Source organism: Thamnophis elegans, chromosome 12, assembly GCF_009769535.1.
Source record: "Thamnophis elegans isolate rThaEle1 chromosome 12, rThaEle1.pri, whole genome shotgun sequence".
Taxonomy (NCBI): domain Eukaryota; kingdom Metazoa; phylum Chordata; class Lepidosauria; order Squamata; family Colubridae; genus Thamnophis; species Thamnophis elegans.
The window spans coordinates 7,130,011-7,151,392 of NC_045552.1; the positions used below are offsets into that span (position 1 = coordinate 7,130,011).

At 44.2% G+C, this 21,382-nt stretch overlaps 1 protein-coding gene across 3 annotated transcripts; it reads left to right on the plus strand.

The window, feature by feature from the left end:
* Positions 1–965: 965 nt before the first annotated feature.
* Positions 966–14,349, plus strand: LOC116515667 (phospholipase A2 inhibitor subunit gamma B-like). 3 transcript variants are annotated; one of them, XM_032227814.1, is made up of 6 exons: positions 966–1,184; positions 2,503–2,629; positions 7,958–8,074; positions 9,235–9,387; positions 12,465–12,614; positions 14,021–14,349. In XM_032227814.1, the coding sequence occupies exons 2-6, from the start codon at positions 2,581–2,583 to the stop codon at positions 14,158–14,160; spliced, it is 609 nt and encodes a 202-aa protein (XP_032083705.1). In that variant the 5' UTR covers positions 966–1,184; positions 2,503–2,580; the 3' UTR covers positions 14,161–14,349. The 3 variants fall into 3 exon arrangements, with proteins under 3 accessions (XP_032083705.1, XP_032083703.1, XP_032083704.1); XM_032227812.1 differs by having other exon boundaries at positions 966–1,110; XM_032227813.1 differs by having other exon boundaries at positions 966–1,110; positions 2,532–2,629.
* Positions 14,350–21,382: the final 7,033 nt, after the last annotated feature.

Sequence of the window (21,382 nt, forward strand, 5' to 3'; positions counted from 1 at the left end):
GTTGCATAATAATATTTATATAAGAAGGGGAGGGGGAAGAACAGTGACTATTCCTGCAATGATATTGCTGCTCCATACTACAGGTAGTCCTCCTCGGCTTCCGATGGCAATCGAGGCCAAAATTTCTGTTGCTAAGCAAGACACTTCTTCTGCCCTGTTTTACGACCTTTCTTGCCAAAGCTTTTCTAGCTTTTTCTTAAAAACCCCCAGCAATGGAGCACCCACAACTTCTGGAGGCAAGTTGTTCCACTGGTTAATTGTTCTGTCAGGAAATTTCTCCTTAGTTCTAGGTTGCTTCTCTCCTTGATTAGTTTCCACCCGTTGCTTCTCGTCCTGCCTTCAGGGGCTTTGGAGAATAGCTTGACTGCCTCTTCTTTGGGGCAGCCCCTGAGATACTGGAAGACTGCTATCATGTCTCCCCTAGTCCTTCTTTTCATCAGACTAGACATACCCAGTTCCTGCAACCATTCTTCCTATGTTTTATCCTCCAGTCCCCTAATCATCTTCATTGCTCTTCTCTGCACTCTTTCTAGAGTCTCAACATCTTTTTGTATATCGTGGCAACCAAAACTGAATGCAGTATTCCAAGTGTGGCCTTACCAAAGCATTATAAAGCCCCTCAAATATCGGAAGACTGCTATCATGTCTCCCCTAGTCCTTCCTTTCATTAAACTAGACAAACCCAGTTCCTGCAACTGTTCTTCATATGTTTTGCAACCATTCTTCATCTGAAATCAATATTGACCACCTGATGAATTTTTAATCTCAAATAATACTATCATGCCTGTAGCCAGGCTGATCCAGCAGGCTACAGAAAGTTGGCTCCAGGATCAGAACAGGTCAAGCCCTTCTGGGCGATTGCCTCAGGTTATCCTTGAAAAGGACAGTGGACTGGCCAAAGATTTACCTTTAAAAAAAAAATCTCTATCTGGGTGGAAAGTAAATATATCCCAGAGGGATAATGGGCGGCTGAGAGGTGGTTCCAAAAACATAGTCTCCTAGCTCTGCTACAAAAAGGAAAGACAAAAGGAGAAAGAGTTGTGCCCATTGACCTGTGGCATCTGGTAGCCTTTGAGAAAAAATACTGGCTGCAGCTTCTAGAAGCTCTAAGTAAGTGCCTACTTCCTTCTTAAGGGTTGAGGACCCTTCTACAAAGACTTGGATTCCTTTTACCTTACTTCAAGGTGGGCTGTTTCTGACCTTGGTTGAAGGACTTGGATAGCCTTTGTTTGTTGGGCAGATAGTAAGAATGGAGTTTATTCTATGTTGCTACCCAAATATTAACCTTGAAAGACGGGGAAATTTATGTATGGTTATGTTTGTGAGATGGAGATGATGCGAGTCCCCATCCAGTGTTTCAAATGATCTGGGAGCTCAACGGAAGGCAGGAAAACAGAATGAAAGGGTTGGAAGGGGCTTTGGAGGTCTTCTAGTCCAACCCTCTGCTCAAGCAGGAAACTATCATTGTCTAATCCAGTGGTTCCCAACATGGGGCCCACACCCCACAGGGGGGGCAATGTGATCTTTAATGGGGCAATTTGAATCCTGTTGAAACCAAGTTAATGGCCTTTTAGGCTTTCTCTGTGTGAATAGAGTTCACTTTTTGAGTAAAGTAAGAATTATATGTCACCGGTGTGTGTGTGTGTCAGGATTTTAGACATGATGAGGTTGGGCATGGCCAAAAAATGGTTGGGAACCACTGGTCTAATCTCTTCTTTAAAAGATGGAGCACCCACAACTTCTGAAGGCAAGTCATTCTACTGATTAATTGTTATAACCATCAGGAAATTTCTCCTTAGTTCTAGGTTGCTTCTCTCCTTGATTAGTTTTCATCCCTTGGTTCTTATCCTGCCTTGATGTGCTCCGGAGAATAGCTTGACTCCCTCTTCTTTGCGGCAGCCCATCAAATATTGGGAGACTGCTATCATGTCAGCCCTAGTCCTTCTTTTCATTAAACTAGACGTATCCATTTCCAGCAACTGTTCTTTGTATGTTTTAGCCTCCAGTCCCCTAATCATTTTTGTTGCTCTTCTCTGCACATCTTTTTTATATTGTGGTGACCAAAACTGGTTGCCTAGTATTCCAAGTGTGGTTTTACCAACCCAGTCCTTCTTTTCATTACACTAGACACACGTAACGTTTACCAAAACAACCAGTGTCAACCAAGACAAGTCCTATAGATCGCAATAAGGATTTTTTTATATGAAGTAACTTTCTTGGTAATAACTAAGCCATTGACTTTGGTGGCCATACAGGCAATGGAGAAAAATGCAGTTATTACCAGTGATGAAAGAATTGTCGGCTGGATGATAACTTCCCACACCAGGAGCTAACATAATCCCTTCTGAGAGTGATCTTTCTTTCTAGATTTGTGGTTTTTTCCCCCCCTGTTCTTCCTATTTTTTAAAGCTATTAAAAGGAGGGCGGATTCTTGAAACCTGTATGTTATTGTTATGTGAAAACTGGCATTATGAGAAATTTATTATCTGCATTGTGTTCCAGGTCCTGTTTCTTTCTGCCTTCCCTTCCAGGTATTTCAAATCCAGATTGCCCTGGGCATCAATCACCTTGTTCTCCACCATGAAGTCCTTCTTATTCTGCTGCCTCTTTGGCACTTTCTTAGCTACAGGTGAGAAGACATTGGGAGCAATTCAAGAACCTTGCCTTGGATAGTAGGACTCCAGGCAGTCACAGGTGTCCACAGAAGGGGCTCAAAAATGTCAAGATGGTGCCCACCATCATGTGACTGAAACCTCAGCCATTATTATTATCATTATCATTGTCATTATCATTATCATTATTATTATTTACTTTAATCATTAAACATGAAACTCAGCCAACTGAACATTCAAAAAGGCATCACAAACATCATTGACTGGTGCTAATGGTTGATACGGATTGCTGCCAGCATCCTAGGTATCAACCAAGGACCTTCTTAACAGATAAGATGTTCTGAGTAGCACAGTTTTTTGCAGTTCTCCTGGTGTTATTGCAGGAAGCTGCAATTTGTGGATGTATCTTGTAAAAATCTTGGACATGGTGCCAAGTGCCCCGATGACAATAGGTATCACTGTTCCACGTTTCATCCATAGCTGTGTAGTTTCGATGGCCAGGTTGTGGTATTTCATGATTTTTTTCTAGTTCTTTTTCTTCAACTCTGGCATCTCTGGGAACAGCGATATTAATAAACTGTACACTTCGGCCCTCTACAACTGTGATATCTGGTGTGTTGTGCTCCAAATGACGATCCGTTTGTATTCGAAAATCCCACAAGATCTTCATCTTCTCATTTTTGATAACTTTTTCCACTTTATGTTCCCATGACTCAGCCATTGTTGTTGTTGTTGTTGTTGTTGTTGTTATACAATTGTATCACAGCGGCCAGTTGTTTCACCAGATTTGGCATTGATTATTAGTCGGGCCCCACCCAGGGGCCTAGGACATCGTAACGTATTTTCGTAATATGCGTGCAGATCCAAGCAGTGCAGCTTTTTGCATTTGACTGATGGTGATTTTGTCAATTTTTAATTATCATCATCATCATCATCATCATCATCATCATCATCATCATCATTTGGTTAATCCTTGGTGGGATTCACAGCCTTTGGGGCTGGTTAGTAGCTCAACAGCTCAAGTCCTAACCAAGGACCTAGGAACTGTTAAGGTAACATCGGAGGATATAAGCTGTTCCAAGTAGAGCGGTTTTTTGTAGAGTCAGAATGTTCAAGTCAGGTAAATTTAGAATTTTCAAATAGTGAGGTAGTCCTTTAGGTATTATTATTATTATTATACAATTGTATCACAGCGGCCAGTTGTTTCGCCGGATTTGGCATTGGTTACTAGTCGGGCCCCACCCAGGGGCCTAGGACGTCGTAACGTATTTTCGTAATATGCCTGCAGATCCAAGCAGTGCGGCTTTTTGCATTTGACTGATGGTGATTTTGTCAATTTTTAACTGTTTTAAATGTAATTCCAGTGCTTTTGGAATAGCACCCAGTGTGCCAATTACCACTGGAATTATCACTGCTGGTTTGTGCCATAGTCGTTGAATTTCGATTTTTAAGTCCTGGTATCTTGCGATTTTTTCATGTTCCTTCTCGGCGACCCTGCTATCACCTGGTATTGCGATGTCTATGATTGTGACCTTATTTTTCTCAACCAGGGTGATGTCTGGTGTATTATGTGCCAGTATTTTGTCGGTTTGTATACGGAAATCCCACAAGATCTTGACCATCTGATTTTCGGTGACTTTTTCAGGCTGATGTTCCCACCAGTTTGTTGCTGTTTTAATATTAAAATTTTTGCACAAATTCCAATGGATCATTTGTGCTACTGAATTGTGCCGCAATTTATAATCAGTCTGCGCGATTTTTTTACAGCAGCTGAGTATGTGATCAACAGTTTCATCAGCTTCTTTGCAAAGTCTGCATTTGGCATCATCAGAGGATTTTTCGATTTTGGCCTTAATGGCATTTGTGCGGATAGCTTGTTCTTGCGCAGCCAGGAGTAGTGACTCTGTTTCTTTCTTTAATGTACTTGTTGTTAACCATAACCAAGTTTGTTCACTGTCCACTTTATCTTTTATTTTTTCCAGAAATTGACCATGCAGTGCTTTGTTCTGCCAACTCTCCATTCTTGATTTTATCACATCTTTTCTGTATTCTTGTTTTGTCTGTTGGGCCTTCAGTAGATTTTTGTTCTTTACTTCGATTAATAGATGTTCTTGACTTTCTTTTAAATAATCAGCCAGTGCATGTTTTTCTTCTTCAACTGTTTGCTTCACTTGTAATAATCCTCTGCCACCTGATTTTTGGGGCAGATATAGTCTATCAGTATCACCACGTGGATGTAAACTGTAGTGCATTGTCATTAGTTTCCTGGTTTTTCGGTCCAAAAGGTCCAAATCAGCTTGTGTCCAGTTAACTATGCCAGCTGTGTATCTTATAACTGGTATTGCCCAGGTATTTATGGCCTTGATTGTATTTCCACCATTCAATTTAGATTTCAAAATTTTCCTAACTCTGTTGGTGTACTCTCGCCTGACAATAGTTTTTACTTCTCCATGCTTGATGTTATCCAACTGCAGAATGCCTAAGTATTTGTAGGCTTCATTTTCTTTGCATTTAATTAGTTGGCCATTGGGCATTTCAATTCCCTCAGATGCAGTGATTTTGCCCCTTTTTATGGATACAGTGGCGCATTTTTCCATGCCAAACTGCATTGAAATATCGGTGCTGAATACTCGGACTGTATTTGTCAATGATTGGATTTCTATTTCTGACTTGCCATAGAGTTTCAAATCATCCATATATAGTAAATGCGAAATTTTTTCAGCTTTTTTGGCTGTTTGGTAGCCTAATTTCATTTTTTTTAAGATTACTGATAGTGGGATCATTGCGATGATGAAGAGAAGAGGTGAAAGTGAATCACCCTGGAAAATTCCTCGCTTGATATTAACCATTCCGTAGCTCTCATTCCCTACTGCCAACTCAGTTCTCCATTGTTTCATTGCCTTTTCAGTAAAGGATGTAATATTTTTGCTAATGCCAGTTGTTTCTAAGCATTTTATGATCCAACTATGTGGCAGTGAGTCAAATGCCTTTTTGTAATCAATCCAGACCATATTCAAGTTCGTTTTTCTGTTCTTACAATTTTCTAATATCATTTTATCAATTAGAAGCTGATCTTTTGTGCCCCTGCTCCTTCTTTTGTTGCCTTTTTGCTCTACTGGCAAGATGTTGTTTGTTTCCAAATAATCCATCATGTTATCTGCAATAATGCCTGTGAGTAATTTGAAGGTTGTTGGTAAGCATGTTATTGGTCTATAGTTTTCAGGTGTTGTTCCTTTAGTTGGATCTTTCTGAATCAAGTATGTTTTTCCAGTTGTCAACCATTAATCAATTTGGCCCTTTTGTAAAATTTCATTCAGTTGCCTGGCTAATATTGCATGTAAACTGGTCAGATATTTGAGCCAGAAACCATGTAATTGGTCCTTTCCAGGTGATGTCCAATTCTTTACCTTTTTAACTCGATTTTTGATCATCTCAGTTGTTATTTCTAATACTTGCATTTGTTTGTTGCCAATGCTTTTCTCAAAGTCATGTATCCACTTTGCTTCCTTGTTGTAGTCCTTTGCATTTTCCCACAATTCTTTCCAGAATTCAACTGTGGCCTGCTTTTCTGGTTTTTCACTTTTGGTGTCACCATTCACATTAAGACTTTGATAAAAACGCCGTTGGTCTGATCGAAATTGCTGATTTTGTTTATATTGGATGATTTGTGCCTCATATCTTTCAATTTTTCTAGCTGTTGCTGTTATCTGCTGTTTTACAATCTCTACAGCTTCATTGATGTTTCTTGTATCCAATCTATATCTTCTGATTAGCCGATCTATGATTTTGTTGTTTTTAAGCCGTTGCTCATGCATGTTCTTTAAGTTACTAGCATCTGCCCTTAATTTTTTGATTTTTTGTTCTAGACGGATTTTCCACTTTGGCTTTGATGCTTTTTCTGTTGTGTGACTAGGTACTTTAATTTTAATGCCTAGTTCATTAGTGACTATTACAGCTGCGCTGTACATTAACTGGTTTGTTTCCAAGATGGATCCCGGTTCAATTGTTGAAAACACTGCATTAACCATTTTCATGATAGGGGCCAAAATTTTCTTAGGCACAGTTTTTAGTGATGGTAAACGTTGCCTTTCCTCATTAAGCAGAAAATGCTCCATGATCTTATCCTTCAATTCTTTTTGTTTTTGAGTTAGTTCATCAGTTGGTTCAATGATAACTGGTTCTAGTGGTGGTGATGTTATTTCCTCCCCGAGAGCTTCTTCTGGGAGTTCTACTATAGTGTCTTTAGTTGTGTCTTGAATATCAGTTATTTCCGCTTGTGATATTGTTTTTTGGGTTTTGCAATTTGCCTGAATTTCCTCATGTTCAACTTCACTAAACACTTTATTCCGTATAATAAATCGCCTTTGATCTGCTAGTCGTTGTTCACTAACATTTGAATCTGGATATTGTTGTTTCCATAATTCATACATTCACTTTAAATATCCCCTTTTTTCTGGCTCTGAGTTGTAGTAACAGGCCATTATGGCACGGTTTTCATCTGCACTATATTTTTGTCGTTTTGTTGGCTGGTCCACTTGTAGCCCACTTGTCGACGGATGTCCAGGGACCCCAACATCCGCCGCGGCCCTTGTTAACCCGCGCGACGACCGATGCGGTATGGAATTCTTATTCGTTTTTTTCACCATATTGTATGGGTTGGCGGGGGGTTTTTTACGGGACCAGATGCCAACCTGATCCCAACCTTCCTCCTTTCTCATCCGGGCTTGGGACCGGCAACGGCGGAGTTGTTGTTGTTGTTGTTATTATTATTATTATTATTATTATTATTATTATTATTATTATTATTATTATTGCATGTGTTAGAAAAGAAATCTAGAAAGGAGCCATAACTATGCAATCCAAGCTCTGCTTGGAGCTTGGAATGCATAGTTATGGCTAGATCTTTCTAGATTTCTTTTTTAGTTCCCTCAGCCATCTTTGCCTGTAGGAGAAGTACGGGAGCCCCTCAGATGGCAGACCACATTCGTTCATTCGTTTTAATGTAAGCCAGGGCTGTCCACCCTTGGCCACTTGAAGACTTGTGGATTTCAATTCCCGGAATCAATGCTGGCTGGGGAATTCTGGGAGTTGAAGTCCCCCCCCATCTAAAAGTGGTTGAGTTTGGAACCCCCTGTGCTAGGCTACTGAGCCATCCTCCTACATGAGGCAGACATTGGGCTAATCCCATCAGCCAGTTGAGGGGCTTGTCAAAAGGAGCTCTTGACAAGAAAGGCAGATGGACTGGGTTATGATGGCTCGAATCACCATTTGACGTGTGGGGCAGGGCAGGGCAGGGCACTCCCGCAGAAAGCATGCAAAAATAATGTTGTCTCTTCCTCCTCCAGGCATGTGTCTCGAGTGTGAGGTTTGTTCGGGGTTGGGCTCAAAATGTACCGGCTGGACAAGAACCTGTAAAGATTATGAAGACACTTGTGTTACCGTTCAAAGTGAAGTGATGCTAGGTATGAAATGTTAAGAGTCGTGGGATAGACAGGCAGGGGGATTCAGGTAGCCCTCAATACAGGTAGTCCTAAACCAAGGGTCAGCAACCTTAAACACTCAAAGAGCTACAACGGTCCTAATCGGAAGCCCCCACCACCACATTCAATTCTGGAGCCAATGGGAAGTCCGGTTCCCCCACCATAGAGTCTCCTCCTAGTGCCCTTTTTCCTCTACTTGTCCTAACCGAAAGCCCTAGCAATTGTGGAGCTGATTGGAAAACCCGCCCCTTGCCATAGAGTCTCCTCCTAGCGCGGCGTCCTTTTTCCTCTACCTTTTTCCTCTACCTAGCAACTGTGGAGCTGACTGGAAAACCCGCCCCTTGCCATAGAGTCTCCTCCTAGCGCGGCGTCCTTTTTCCTCTACCTTTTTCCTCTACCTAGCAACTGTGGAGCTGACTGGAAACCCCCCCCCCCTTGCCATAGAGTCTCCTCCTAGCGCGGCATCCTTTTTCCTCTACTTGTCCTAACCGAAAGCACTAGCAACTGTGGAGCTGACTAGAAAACCCGCCTCTTGCCATAGAGTCTCCTCCTGGCGCGCTGTGCTTTCCCCCCTCCCAACCAGAAGCTTCTCTCAAAATTGTGGCGACAGGGAGCCACAGCAGAGGGAGGAAATGGCCACATGCGGCTCCAATGCCACGGGTTCCTGGGCCCTGTCCTAAACCATTCCTTCTGTGACCGTTCAAAATTGCCATAGCACTGAAAGGGGTGACTTACGACTGTTTTTCACACTTTATGACTGTTGCAAAGTCCCCGTGGTCAGGTGGTCAGAATTTGGACGCTTGGCTACCGGCCAGTGGCGATGGTCACAGTGTCCCCGGGGTCATCACACGATCCCTTTTTGCGACCTTCTGACAAGCAAAGTCAATGGAGAAGCCAGATTCACTTCACGACCGGGTGACTCACTGAACAACTGCAGTGACCCACTGAACGACTGTGGCAAGAGAGGTTGTAAAATGGGGCAAAGCTCACTCAACAGCTGTCTCATTTATCAATTTGGGGCTCAACTGTGGTCGTAAGTCGAGGATTGCCTGCTATTTCCACCTAGTCCAGCATTTTAACCTACCAAGGATTCCTTGAATCTCAAATAAAATGCCTTTGTTTTTTGTTTCTCCCCTGTGCAGCCTCTGTGTCTCTCACTTTCACTGGAAAAACCTGTGGTGTTTCCGACACTTGTGATCTTGACTACCTGGAGACAACTCTACATGATGAAATAAGAATGAGATTTAAAAAATCCTGCTGTACTGGGAGTGAATGTCAAACTCTGCCACATCCAGGTAGGTAGCTGTAGGAAGCCAATCTCCCCCCAACCCCAGGGGACCAGGGTGAAGGAGCCTGTGGGTTGAACTCTAATCTCTTGCAGAGCTGCCCATTTCTGATTTCAACTTTGTCAGCGCGAAGGGCTAAACCTTAACCCTGTACTTAAAACCTCTCTTGCTAAGGAGTGAAAGAAACGCACTTATGCTGGCTGGGAAATTCTGGGAAGTAAAGTCCCCTTATCCTCAAGCTGCCAAGGTTGAAAAAAAAAACACTGTACTAGTTTTGCTTAGCCAGAGCAGAGCCTATGAACAGAGGCTGAAGATCTGTCTTGAGTTCACCTTCCTGCAGGAGGAGAAGAGAAGAGAGGAGTGGAGTGGAATAGATGAGAGGAGAGGAGAATAGAATGGAATAAGGAAAGAATAGAGGAGAGGAGAGTACAGTACAGTACAGTGGTAGAATAGAATAGAATAGAATAGAATAGAATAGAATAATAGAATAATAGAATGGAATGGAAGGGAAGGGAAGGGAATGGAATGGAATAAGGAAAGAATAGAGGAGTGGAGAGGAGAGTACAGTACAGTACAGTATTAGAATAGAATAATAGAATAGAATAGAATAGAATAGAATAGAATAGAATAGAATAGAATAGAATAGAATAGAATAGAATAGAATGGGATGGGATGGGATGGGATGGGATGGGATGGAAGGGAAGGGAAGGGAAGGGAAGGGAAGGGAATCAAAGGGAATGGAAGGGAAGGGAAGGGAATAAGGAAACAATAGAGAGGAGAGGAGAGGAGAGGAGACTACAGTACAGTACAGTGGTAGAATAGAATAGAATAGAATAATAGAATGGAATGGAAGGGAAGGGAAGGGAAGGGAATAAGGAAAGAAAAGAGGAGTGGAGAGGAGAGTACAGTACAGTACACTACAGTACAATATTAGAATAGAATAATAGAATAGAATAGAATAGAATAGAATAGAATAGGATGGGATGGGATGGGATGGGATGGAAGGGAAGGGAAGGGAAGGGAATCAAAGGGAATGGAAGGGAAGGGAAGGGAATAAGGAAACAATAGAGAGGAGAGGAGAGGAGACTACAGTACAGTGGTAGAATAGAATAGAATAGAATAGAATAATAGAATGGAATGGAATGGAAGGGAAGGGAAGGGAATAAGGAAAGAAAAGAGGAGTGGAGAGGAGAGTACAGTACAGTACACTACAGTACAATATTAGAATAGAATAATAGAATAGAATAGAATAGAATAGAATAGAATAGAATGGAATGGAATGGAATGGGATGGGATGGGATGGGATGGGATGGGATGGGATGGAAGGGAAGGGAAGGGAATCAAAGGGAATGGAAGGGAAGGGAATAAGGAAACAATAGAGAGGAGAAGAGAGGAGACTACAGTACAGTACAGTGGTAGAATAGAATAGAATAGAATAGAATAGAATAGAATAGAATAATAGAATGGAATGGAATGGAAGGGAAGGGAATGGAATGGAATAAGGAAAGAATAGAGGAGTGGAGAGGAGAGTACAGTACAGTACACTACAGTACAATATTAGAATAGAATAATAGAATAGAATAGAATAGAATAGAATAGGATGGGATGGGATGGGATGGAAGGGAAGGGAAGGGAATCAAAGGGAATGGAATGGAAGGGAATAAGGAAACAATAGAGAGGAGAGGAGAGGAGACTACAGTACAGTACAGTGGTAGAATAGAATAGAATAGAATAGAATAGAATAATAGAATGGAATGGAATGGAATGGAAGGGAAGGGAAGGGAAGGGAATAAGGAAAGAAAAGAGGAGTGGAGAGGAGAGTACAGTACAGTACACTACAGTACAATATTAGAATAGAATAATAGAATAGAATAGAATAGAATAGAATAGAATAGAATAGAATAGAATGGGATGGGATGGGATGGGATGGGATGGGATGGGATGGGATGGGATGGAAGGGAAGGGAATCAAAGGGAATGGAAGGGAAGGGAATAAGGAAACAATAGAGAGGAGAGGAGAGGAGACTACAGTACAGTACAGTGGTAGAATAGAATAGAATAGAATAGAATAATAGAATGGAATGGAATGGAAGGGAAGGGAATGGAATGGAATAAGGAAAGAATAGAGGAGTGGAGAGGAGAGTACAGTACAGTACACTACAGTACAATATTAGAATAGAATAATAGAATAGAATAGAATAGAATAGAATGGAATGGAATGGAATGGAATGGAATGGAATGGAATGAAATGGAATGGGATGGGATGGGATGGGATGGGATGGGATGGAAGGGAAGGGAAGGGAAGGGAATCAAAGGGAATGGAAGGGAAGGGAATAAGGAAACAATAGAGAGGAGAGGAGAGGAGAGGAGACTACAGTACAGTACAGTGGTAGAATAGAATAGAATAGAATAATAGAATGGAATGGAAGGGAAGGGAATGGAATGGAATAAGGAAAGAATAGAGGAGTGGAGAGGAGAGTACAGTACAGTACACTACAGTACAATATTAGAATAGAATAATATAATATAATATAATAGAATATAATATAATAGAATAGAATAGAATAGAATAGAATGGGATGGGATGGGATGGGATGGGATGGAAGGGAAGGGAAGGGAAGGGAATAAGGAAACAATAGAGAGGAGAGGAGAGGAGAGGAGAGTACAGTACAGTGGTAGAATAGAATAGAATAGAATAGAATAGAATAGAATAGAATAGAATAGAATAATAGAATGGAATGGAATGGAATGGAATGGAATGGAATGGAATGGAAGGGAATGGAATGGAATGGAAGGGAATGGAATGGAATGGAATAAGGAAACAATAGTGGAGAGGAGAGTACAGTACAGTACAGTGGTAGAATAGAATAGAATAATAGAAGAGAAGAGAAGAATGGAATGGAATAAGGAAAGAATAGAGGAGAGGAGAGGAGAGGGGAGGGGAGGGGAGTAGGGTAGAGTACCAGAATAGAATAGAACAGGATAGATTTCTATTCTAGCCTAGCCTTAGCCAACCTGATAAAGCGGGCAGTTACTCTTAGGGGGAGTCAGTGGCACAACTCATTTCCTTGCTCTCATTTTTGACAGTGCTTGAATCCCAAACCCACCAAGCCAGCCAACCCAACGGACTTCAGTGTCCTACATGCTTTGCACCCACCTCAGTTGAATGCATTGAACACCTGGTTTCCTGCCGGGCATCTGAAAACCAATGTTTGTTTCTAATTGGGAGGCACCATGGTAAGCACAGGCTCCCTTTGAAATTGTGATTCGGGACTGGGAGGCCAGACTTGAGAAATGGGGATTTTGGAGCAGTTATTCAGAGCCTCCTTGAATTAGGAGGAGTAGAAGAGATGCAAAATGCAGCCGATCCTAGACGGTACCTATGCTGATAAGCAGGGATGCCTCTGTAGTTTCCCAATTAAGCAGCTAAGGGCAGCGTGCCCATCTCCCTATGATTAAAGGCCTATCAAAGTTTCAAAAGACTTAATGGAAGAAAGTAAGATGCCAGCACATGGTAACATCTTAAAAAAATCTTATGAGTTTTAAGCCTTAACTATTTCTAATTTACAGTTCAAGGTAGGGCAAATAATAAATGTTCAACTAGATAAGCAGGTAAACTATATAACAGTCCCAGTCTAGTTTCTCCCCCTCCTTCTCCTTTCCTTTCCTATCCCACTCCTCCTTCTCCCCTTCCCCATTCCTTCTCCTCCTCCCCTTCCCCATTCCTCCTCCTCTCCTTCCCAATTCCTCCTCCTCTTCCCCATTCCTCCCCCTCTCCTTCCCAATTCCTCCTCCTCCTCTTCCCCAATCCTTCTCCTTCTCCCCCTCCTCCTCCCCTTCCCCATTCCTCCTCCTCCCCTTCCCCATTCCTCCTCCTCTCCTTCCCCATTCCTCCTCCTCTCCTTCCCCATTCCTCCTCCTCTCCTTCCCCATTCCTCCTCCTCTCCTTCCCCATTCCTCCTCCTCTCCTTCCCCATTCCTCCCCCTCTCCTTCCCAATTCCTCCTCCTCTTCCTCAATTCTTCTCCTTCTCCCCCTCCTCCTCCCCTTCCCCATTCCTCCTCCTCCCCTTCCCCATTCCTCCTCCTCTCCTTCCCCATTCCTCCTCCTCTCCTTCCCCATTCCTCCTCCTCTCCTTCCCCATTCCTCCTCCTCTCCTTCCCCATTCCTCCTCCTCTCCTTCCCCATTCCTCCCCCTCTCCTTCCCAATTCCTCCTCCTCTTCCTCAATTCTTCTCCTTCTCCCCCTCCTCCTCCCCTTCCCCATTCCTCCTCCTCTCCTTCCCCATTCCTCCTCCTCTCCTTCCCAATTCCTCCTCCCCTTCCCCATTCCTCCTCCTCTCCTTCCCAATTCCTCCTCCTCCTCCTCTTCCCCAATCCTTCTCCTTCTCCCCCTCCTCCTCCTCCCCTTCCCCATTCCTCCTCCTCCTCCCCTTCCCCATTCCTCCTCCTCTCCTTCCCAATTCCTCCTCCTCCTCCCCTTCCCCATACCTTCTCCTTCTCCCCCTCCTCCTCCCCCCCCATCAATTCCTTTTGCCACATTTAGTTTTCCAATTAGAATTTTCAACACTTTCTCCTTCCCCATTTTTGAAGGATGGGATACTGTAGAGATGTTACTGACTACCATGTTGGTTAATTTTTTCAGATATCTCCAGAGGGATGTCTTTCAAAGGATGTGTTTCTCAGAGTGTGTGCACTTTACTTAAGAAGAAGTCCTGGACACTTTATGAGGAATTGGAGCTGGAGGTCAAATGCAGCCCAGCCCTCCCGCAGTCTTCCCACTGAGGTATAACTGCACCCCAAGGCCATCGCTCCACCTGAGTAGAACCTAGGAGCCAACATGGCTCGTTCTGTTTGAGTCGGCTTTCAACAGAATTCTCATCCTTCTGGATGGGTCAAAACGTTTCTCACAATCAATGTGCAAAATTAACTGAGCCATGGTTCAATTCAATAAAGCAGTAACTTTCAAAATAATTCCATTTTGTGTCAGAGTTTGATTTGAGCGAATGCAGAGGTGGGCTGCTGGGGGTTCGCAGGGGTTCGGGAGAACCCCTAGCTAAGATTCTGTGCAGTTCAGAGAACCTCCAAATCCCACTCCTGGCTGGCCTCGCCCTCCTCCCTGCCCCTTCTAGGCATCCCCCACATGGCCTATTTTGGATGCAGGTAAGTCCAGGGCATGCACGGAGGGCAGTAAAGGACCTACCAGAAGTTTGGGAAGGGCCTGTGGCATCTGAGGAGACCATTTTTACTCTCCTGGAGGCTCAAGGAAAGCCTCCAGAGTCCAGGGAGGGGAAAACTGCCCCCCCTGCCCCTGCTGTGGTGCAGGAGATAGGCTGGGCCACACCCATCATGGCTGCGCCCACCCAGCAACCAGGCAGAGAACCCCTTGCTAAAATTTTTGAAGCCCACCCCTGAGAGAATGACTCTGTGGTGGAACCACCTTTGTGGTGTCAAGTTCACTAACACTCACTTGTCCTGCCATGACACCACTCAGTGCGGTGCTGATTTGCACTTCTGGACTGGCCCAGGAGACGACAAGGAAAAACAGGACACTTTCGATTTCAGAAGGGTAGGAGCGGCTGATGAACTCCTCAGAATACCGCTTGGCCACTTGGGAGATGACCTGTTCCACCCTGTTGTGTGTCAGAAGTAGTGTGTTTCTCTTTTCGCTGGTATAACCAGAACAGTCAAATCCACCTGTGTTGTTTCCTTCTGTCTTACCCAAATGCCTCCACTCCAATTGGCTGGTGGAGATGAGGCCTCCCCAATGCTCTCACCGTCTGCCTTCAATGGCCCTGTCCTTCTGGGCTACTGGCCTACCTGCTATGAAAGGTTGAAGCCCGGTGGTGATATTTTTTTTTAACACATTCAGGCAGAGATGTCCATAAGGTGTGGGGTCAAAACAGTCAAGATGATAGACAGAACAGTGGACTCAAAAGCCAGGCAGAGCTTTTGATCCCACCATGATGCAATCTTGACTTTCTTTTAACCACACTCTGAAGACCTGGAAATAAGGAGAAAGTTTCTGAGCAATCAACCCATGGGACAGAAGTTGCCTTCAGACATTGTGGGAGCTTCATCCCTGGAAGAGACTCTATCAAAAATGGTGTCAGATCTGCTTACCGGTTCTGTGGGCGTGGCTTGGTGGACGTGATGTGGCTTGGGGGGCGTGGCAGGGGAAGGATACTGCAAAATCTCCATTCCCTCCCCACTCTGGAGGCAGCTAGAGGTGGCATTTGCCGGTTCTCTGAACTACTCAAAATTTCCGCTACCGGTTCTCCAGAACCTGTTAGAATCTGCTGGATTTCACCCCTGGTGCAGGGTTTGGACTAGATGACCTGCAACAGGGGTGTCACACTCAAGGCCTGTGGGCCAAATCCGGCTCGTGGTGTGCTTAAATCCAGCTTACAGGGCAGGGCATATCCAAGAACCGGCTTGCGGTGCTTCTGCCAGCTAAAACTGGCTGCGTGCGGATACCATTGGCCCGTTTTTTGGCCTCCATGGCCTCCTGCAGCACTCTCCTGGCCAAAAATGGGCCACACGGGGGCCTCATTTTTGGCCTATTATTGTCTGGCAGAGTGTTGCCATGGAGGCCATGGAGGGCGAAAATTAGGCACGTGGGGGCCGCACAGGTTCCCCCCGTCCCATTTTGGCCAGCAGGGTCCTTCAGGAGGCATCCGTCCCATTTCCCCTCATTGCTCCCCGCCGACCACCCCTCACTGGCCCATGGAGGAGAACTGCAGTGCTGATCCAGCCCTAGAAGAAATCCCATTTGACACCCCTGGCTTACAAGGTCCCTTCCCATCCTCTTAGTCTGTAAGACCTCCTGGTTTAGTAGACCCACTTTTTAAAAGAGAGGCCTCACCTCTTTTGTTTCTCTGTTTGATTTAACTGTGGAATTGACAAAAGTCCCACCCTGATTTTTCCATTCATTTTATTCTATTTTAATTTAATGAAGATGCCACCCTTCTGGCTTTGAAACTGAGTCCAAAAGAGTTGTGGGGACAGAGGTTCACCCATCTTAATCTCCCTGAGGTTGAGGGAAACTGCTTTAGACCACACAAATGCCAACATTCGGATAGGGCTTGGCTAAACTGTTCGTTTAGCAGCTGCACAGAATTACAAGGGGATGGAAGAAAGTGATTTATGAGCAGTCCTCATATTTCCCGCCACAGTGGGATTCAAATAATTTAACAACCGGTTCTCTGCCCTAATGACCATCTGGGTAGGTGGGGCTCGGTGGTCATGTGACTTGGTGGGCGTGGCTAACTCAATGTCACTTAGGTCGATGGGTGCTTCGCCTTAGCTGTTACAATGTAATAAGGATTAACTGGAGAGGCAGTTTCCGTAAGCAGGGCAATGAAGATGAGGCTAGAAACAACACCAGAATGTTTCCTTCCTGCCTTCCTTACAGGATTAGCCCTGGAAAGTGGGGGGAAAACAAAAGGAGATTTCTTCCAACAACTGGTTCTCCGAACTGCTTAGAAAGTTAACAACCGGTTCTCTGTCCTGATGACCAGCTGGGTGGGCATGGCTCAGTGGTCATGTGACTGGGTGGGCGTGGACAACTCATCACTCATGTTGATGGGCGCTTCGCCTTAGATGATCTAATGTGATAAGTGTTAACCGGAGAGGCAGTTTCTGTAAGCAGGGCAATAAAGATCAGGCTAGAAACAACACCAGAATGTTTCCTTCCTGCCTTCCTTACAGGATTAGCCCTGTAAAGTGGGGGGAAAAACAAAAGGAGATTTCTTCCAATAACCGGTTCTCCGAACTGCTTAGAAAGTTACCAACCAGTTCTCTGCCCTGATGACTGGTTGGGTGGGCATGGCTCGGTGGTCATGTGACTGGGTGGGCATGGCCAACTCATCACTCGTGTCAATGGGCACTTCGGCTTAGATGATCTAATGTGATAAGGGTTAACCGGAGAGGCAGTTTCTGTAAGCAGGGCAATAAAGATTAGGCTAGGAACATCACCAGAATGTTTCCTTCCTGCCTTCCTTACAGGATTAGCCCTGTAAAGTGGGGAAAAAACAAAAGGAGATTTCTTCCAACAACCGGTTCTCTGAATAGCTTAGAAAGTTACTAACCGGTTCTCCCGGATAGGTGCGAACTGGCTGAATCCCACCACAGTTTACGGCCATTGCAACCAGCATGTGTTTACGATGGTTGTGGTGTCCATGTGATCACAATTTGCAGCTTCCCCTCCCAGCTACTGACAAACAAACTCAACTTGACTTTGAAAGAAAAAGAAAAAGTTCAGAGAAGAGAAACTAAGATGATCAAAGGAGGCTGGAGGCCACAACACATGGAGAAGGGCTGCAGGATTTGGGTTTGGCTCAGTGGTGGGTTTCAAAAATTTTTGGAGCCTCTTCTGTAGGTGTGGCCTGCTTTCCGGGTCCACTGGTGGAACCTCTTCTAACCGGTTAGGTAGATTTGACGAACCGGTTCTACCGAATAGGTGCAAACTGGTAGGAACCCACCTCTGGTTTGGCTGGTCTAGAGAAAAGAAGAATTAGGGGTGGCGCGGTAGCAGAATTCCTCTGTTTGAGAGGCTGCCACAAAGAAGAGGTGGAGTCAAATTATTCCCCAAAGTGTCAGAAGGCAGGACAAGAAACAAGAGTTGGATTGGAAACAAATCGACCTGGAATTAAGGAGAAACTTAACTAACAGCGAGGACAATTAACCAGTGGAACCGAAGTTGCCTTCAGAAGTTGTGGGTGCTTCATCACTGGAGGTTTTTAAGAGGAGACTGGACAGTCACTTGTCTGAAATAGCAAAGGTTTTCCTGCTTGAGCAGCGGGCTGGACTAGAAGCAATTAGCAATTTAATAAATTTGTATACCGCCCAATCCCGTAGGACTCTGGGTGGCTTACAGCAAGATAAAAATAAGAATTAAAAAATAATGTGAGATAGAATTTAAAAAACAGCACACCATACATTCCATTTAAATGGGGCTGGACCTTGAACAGCCAGGTTTTAGTGGCTTTTCGGAAGGCCAAGAGAGTGGTAAGGGTCTGGATCTCTACGGATAGATCATTCCACAGGGCTGGAGCAGCTACAGAGAAGGCCCTCCCCCGAGGAGCCACTGGCTGGCATTGTCCGGTCGACGGCCCCCCGAGAAGGCCCAATCTGTGAGATCTGTGAGAAGACCTCCATGGCCTCTCCCAGCTCCTTCTCTATTCTATTTATTCTTAAAAATTCTTAAAAATTCTCCATGATGAAGCACCCACGATTTCTGAAGGCAAAGCTCTTCCCTGGTTAATTGTCCTCACTGTTAGGAAATTTCTCCTTAATTCCAGGTGGCTTCTCTCCTTGATTAATTTCCAACCCTTGTACCTTCTCCTGCCCTCTGATGCTTTGGAGAATAATTTGTGGCAGCCCCTCAAATACTGCAAGATTCCTATCATGTCACACCTAATTCTTCTTTTCTTTAGACTAGCCAGATCCAAAACCTGCAGCTGTTTTTCCTAAGTTTTATTCTCCAGGCCTTTGGCCATCTTAGTTGCTCTTCTCTTAACTTTTTTGCAGTGACCAAAATCGGTTGCAGTATTCCCAGTGTGGTCTTACTAGGGCTTTATAAAGCAGTATTAATACTTCTCATGTTTTTTTTTTTATTCTGTGCCTCTGTTTATACAACCCAGGATTGTATTAGATTTTCAGGCTGCTGCTGCACACTGCTAGCTCATATTCAAGTAATCGTCCATTAGCATGCCAAGATCCCTCTCACAGTTAGTGTTTTTAAGCCAGGTCTCCCCGAATGTGCTTATACCTTTGATTTTTTTTCTGCCTAAATGTAAAAATTTGCTTTTCTTCGCATTAAAATTTCTCCATATTAAAATTAAAATGAAGAAGGAGGAGAAGGAGGAGAAGGAGAAGGAGGACGAGGAGAAGGAGGAGAAAGAGGAGAAGGAGAAGGAGGAGAGAGAGGAGGAGGAGGAGGAGAAGGAGGAGGAGGAGAAAGAGGAGGAGGAGGAGGAGAAGGAGGATGACGAGGAGGAGGACAAGGAGGAGAAGGAGGAGGAGGAGAAAGAGGAGAAGGAGGAGGAGGAGGAGGTGGAGGAGGAGGAAAAGCAGAAGGAGGAGGACGAGGAGGAGAAGAAGAAGGAGGTAAAGGAGAAGGTGGAGGAGGCAGAGGAGGAGGAGGAGAAGAAGAAGGAGAAGAAGAAGGAGGAAAAGGAGAAGAAGAAGAAGAAGAAGAAGAAGAAGAAGAAGAAGAAGAAGAAGAAGAAGAAGAAGAAGAAGAAGAAGAAGAAGAAGAAGAAGAAGACGACGACAACATTGGGCATTACTCAAGTCCCTTGTTTAGCAGTGGAAATTACCCTTATCTACATAGCATGGAACACAGAGTTCTGTGATGTCCATTTAGATGTGTGTGTTGTGTATGCTTTTAACAGTAGCCAAACATGGATCCAGCAGATACGTAGTTTTGCTAGCTCTCTCGCTGTGCTAATATTAACTTTGGAAGATGGGAACATGGGTGCAAGACCACCGATTACACCACCCTTGGCAAAAACAAATGAAACCTTCATGATAGAACATCGTGATTCTGGGAAATCTAATGCCACATAGATAACTGACTCTTAATATAGATACAACATAAATTATTAGTGAAGTTCAAGCTTGGACTCATGGCCCATGTTGCAACGGAGGCCACATGAAATAGCTTGCAGAGGGTGGAAAGTCCATGAAAGGATGCCCAGAAGCCTCCTTACCAAGCTAACCCGTTTTCTGACATTGGCTGTTAAAAGCAAGCATCACGGGTAGTCCTCAACTTATGATCAACTCATGACCAATGGGACCAGGATTCCCACTGCTAAGCAAGGTGGTTGTTAAGTGAGTCACACCTGATATGACAACCTTTTTTCCCCTGCAGTTAAGTACCCTAGATAGGATAACAGAATAACAGAGTTGGAAGGGACCTTGGAGGTCTTCTAGTCCAACATCCTGCTTAAGCAAAAGACCTTATACCGTTTCAGACAAATGGCTGTCCAATCTCTTCTTTAAAACCTTTAGGGTTGGGGCATTCACAACTTCTGAAGGAAAGCCATTCCACTGATTAATTGTTCTAATTGTTAGGAAAGGTCTCCTTGGTTTTAGGTTGGTTCTCTGCATCTCATTTAGAGTTGTCCCATTCCATCCTGGGGATGGCTGATGGTTTGAGGGCAGTCATTGCAACTTGCTAAATATTTAGCCTTGTTAACTCTGATTTTATTTTCACTTGTGATTTGTAAATTTCAATCTTGTTTTCAACACTGTCTTCAAGAAAATTCCTACACTTAGGTAAGAAAAGCCAAAAGTACATATATAAACTGGGTGGAAACCAAGCTTAATAGCAGCGACTGTGAGAGGGATCTTGGAGTCTTAGTGGACAACCAGCTAAATATGAGCCAGCAGTGTGCAGCGGCAGCCAAAAAAGCCAATGCAATCCAAAGTTGCATTAACAGAGGGATACAATCAAGATCAAGGGAGATACCTCTCACAGGTCTCCCCGAATGTGCTTATACCATTGATTTTTCCTGCCTAAATGTAAAAAAATTGCTTTTCTTCGCATTAAGATTTCTCCATATTAAAATTAAAATGAAGAAGGAGGAGAAGAAGGAGAAGGAGAAGAAGGAGAAGGAGAAAGAGAAGAAGGAGGAGGCGAAATAGGAGATGGAGGAGGAGGAGAAGGAGGAGGGGAGAAAGAGGAGAAGGAGGAGGAGAAGGAGGAGGACGAGGACGAGGAGAAGGAGGAGGAGGAGAAGGAGGAGAAGAAGGAGGAGGAGAAGGAGAAGGAGGAGGAGGAGAAGGAGGAGGAGGAGAAGGAGGAGGAAGAGGAGAAGGAGGAGAAGGAGGAGAAAGAGGAGAAGAAGGAGGAGGAGGTGGAGGAGGAGGAAAAGCAGAAGGAGGAGGAGGAGGAGAATGAGAAGAAGAAGGAGGAAGAGGAGGAGGAGGAGGAAGAGGAGGAGGAAGAGGAGGAGAAGGAGAAGAAAGAGAAAGAGGCTTAATAGCAGTGATTGTGAGA

Bases quoted from the DNA above. Each gene is read 5' to 3' on its own strand.
- LOC116515667 (XM_032227814.1), top strand. From the start codon at position 2,581: ATGAAGTCCTTCTTATTCTGCTGCCTCTTTGGCACTTTCTTAGCTACA. The intron at 8,075-9,234 runs GTATGAAATGTT...TCCCCTGTGCAG, and splicing joins TCAAAGTGAAGTGATGCTAG to CCTCTGTGTCTCTCACTTTC. The intron at 12,615-14,020 runs GTAAGCACAGGC...TAATTTTTTCAG, and splicing joins TCTAATTGGGAGGCACCATG to ATATCTCCAGAGGGATGTCT.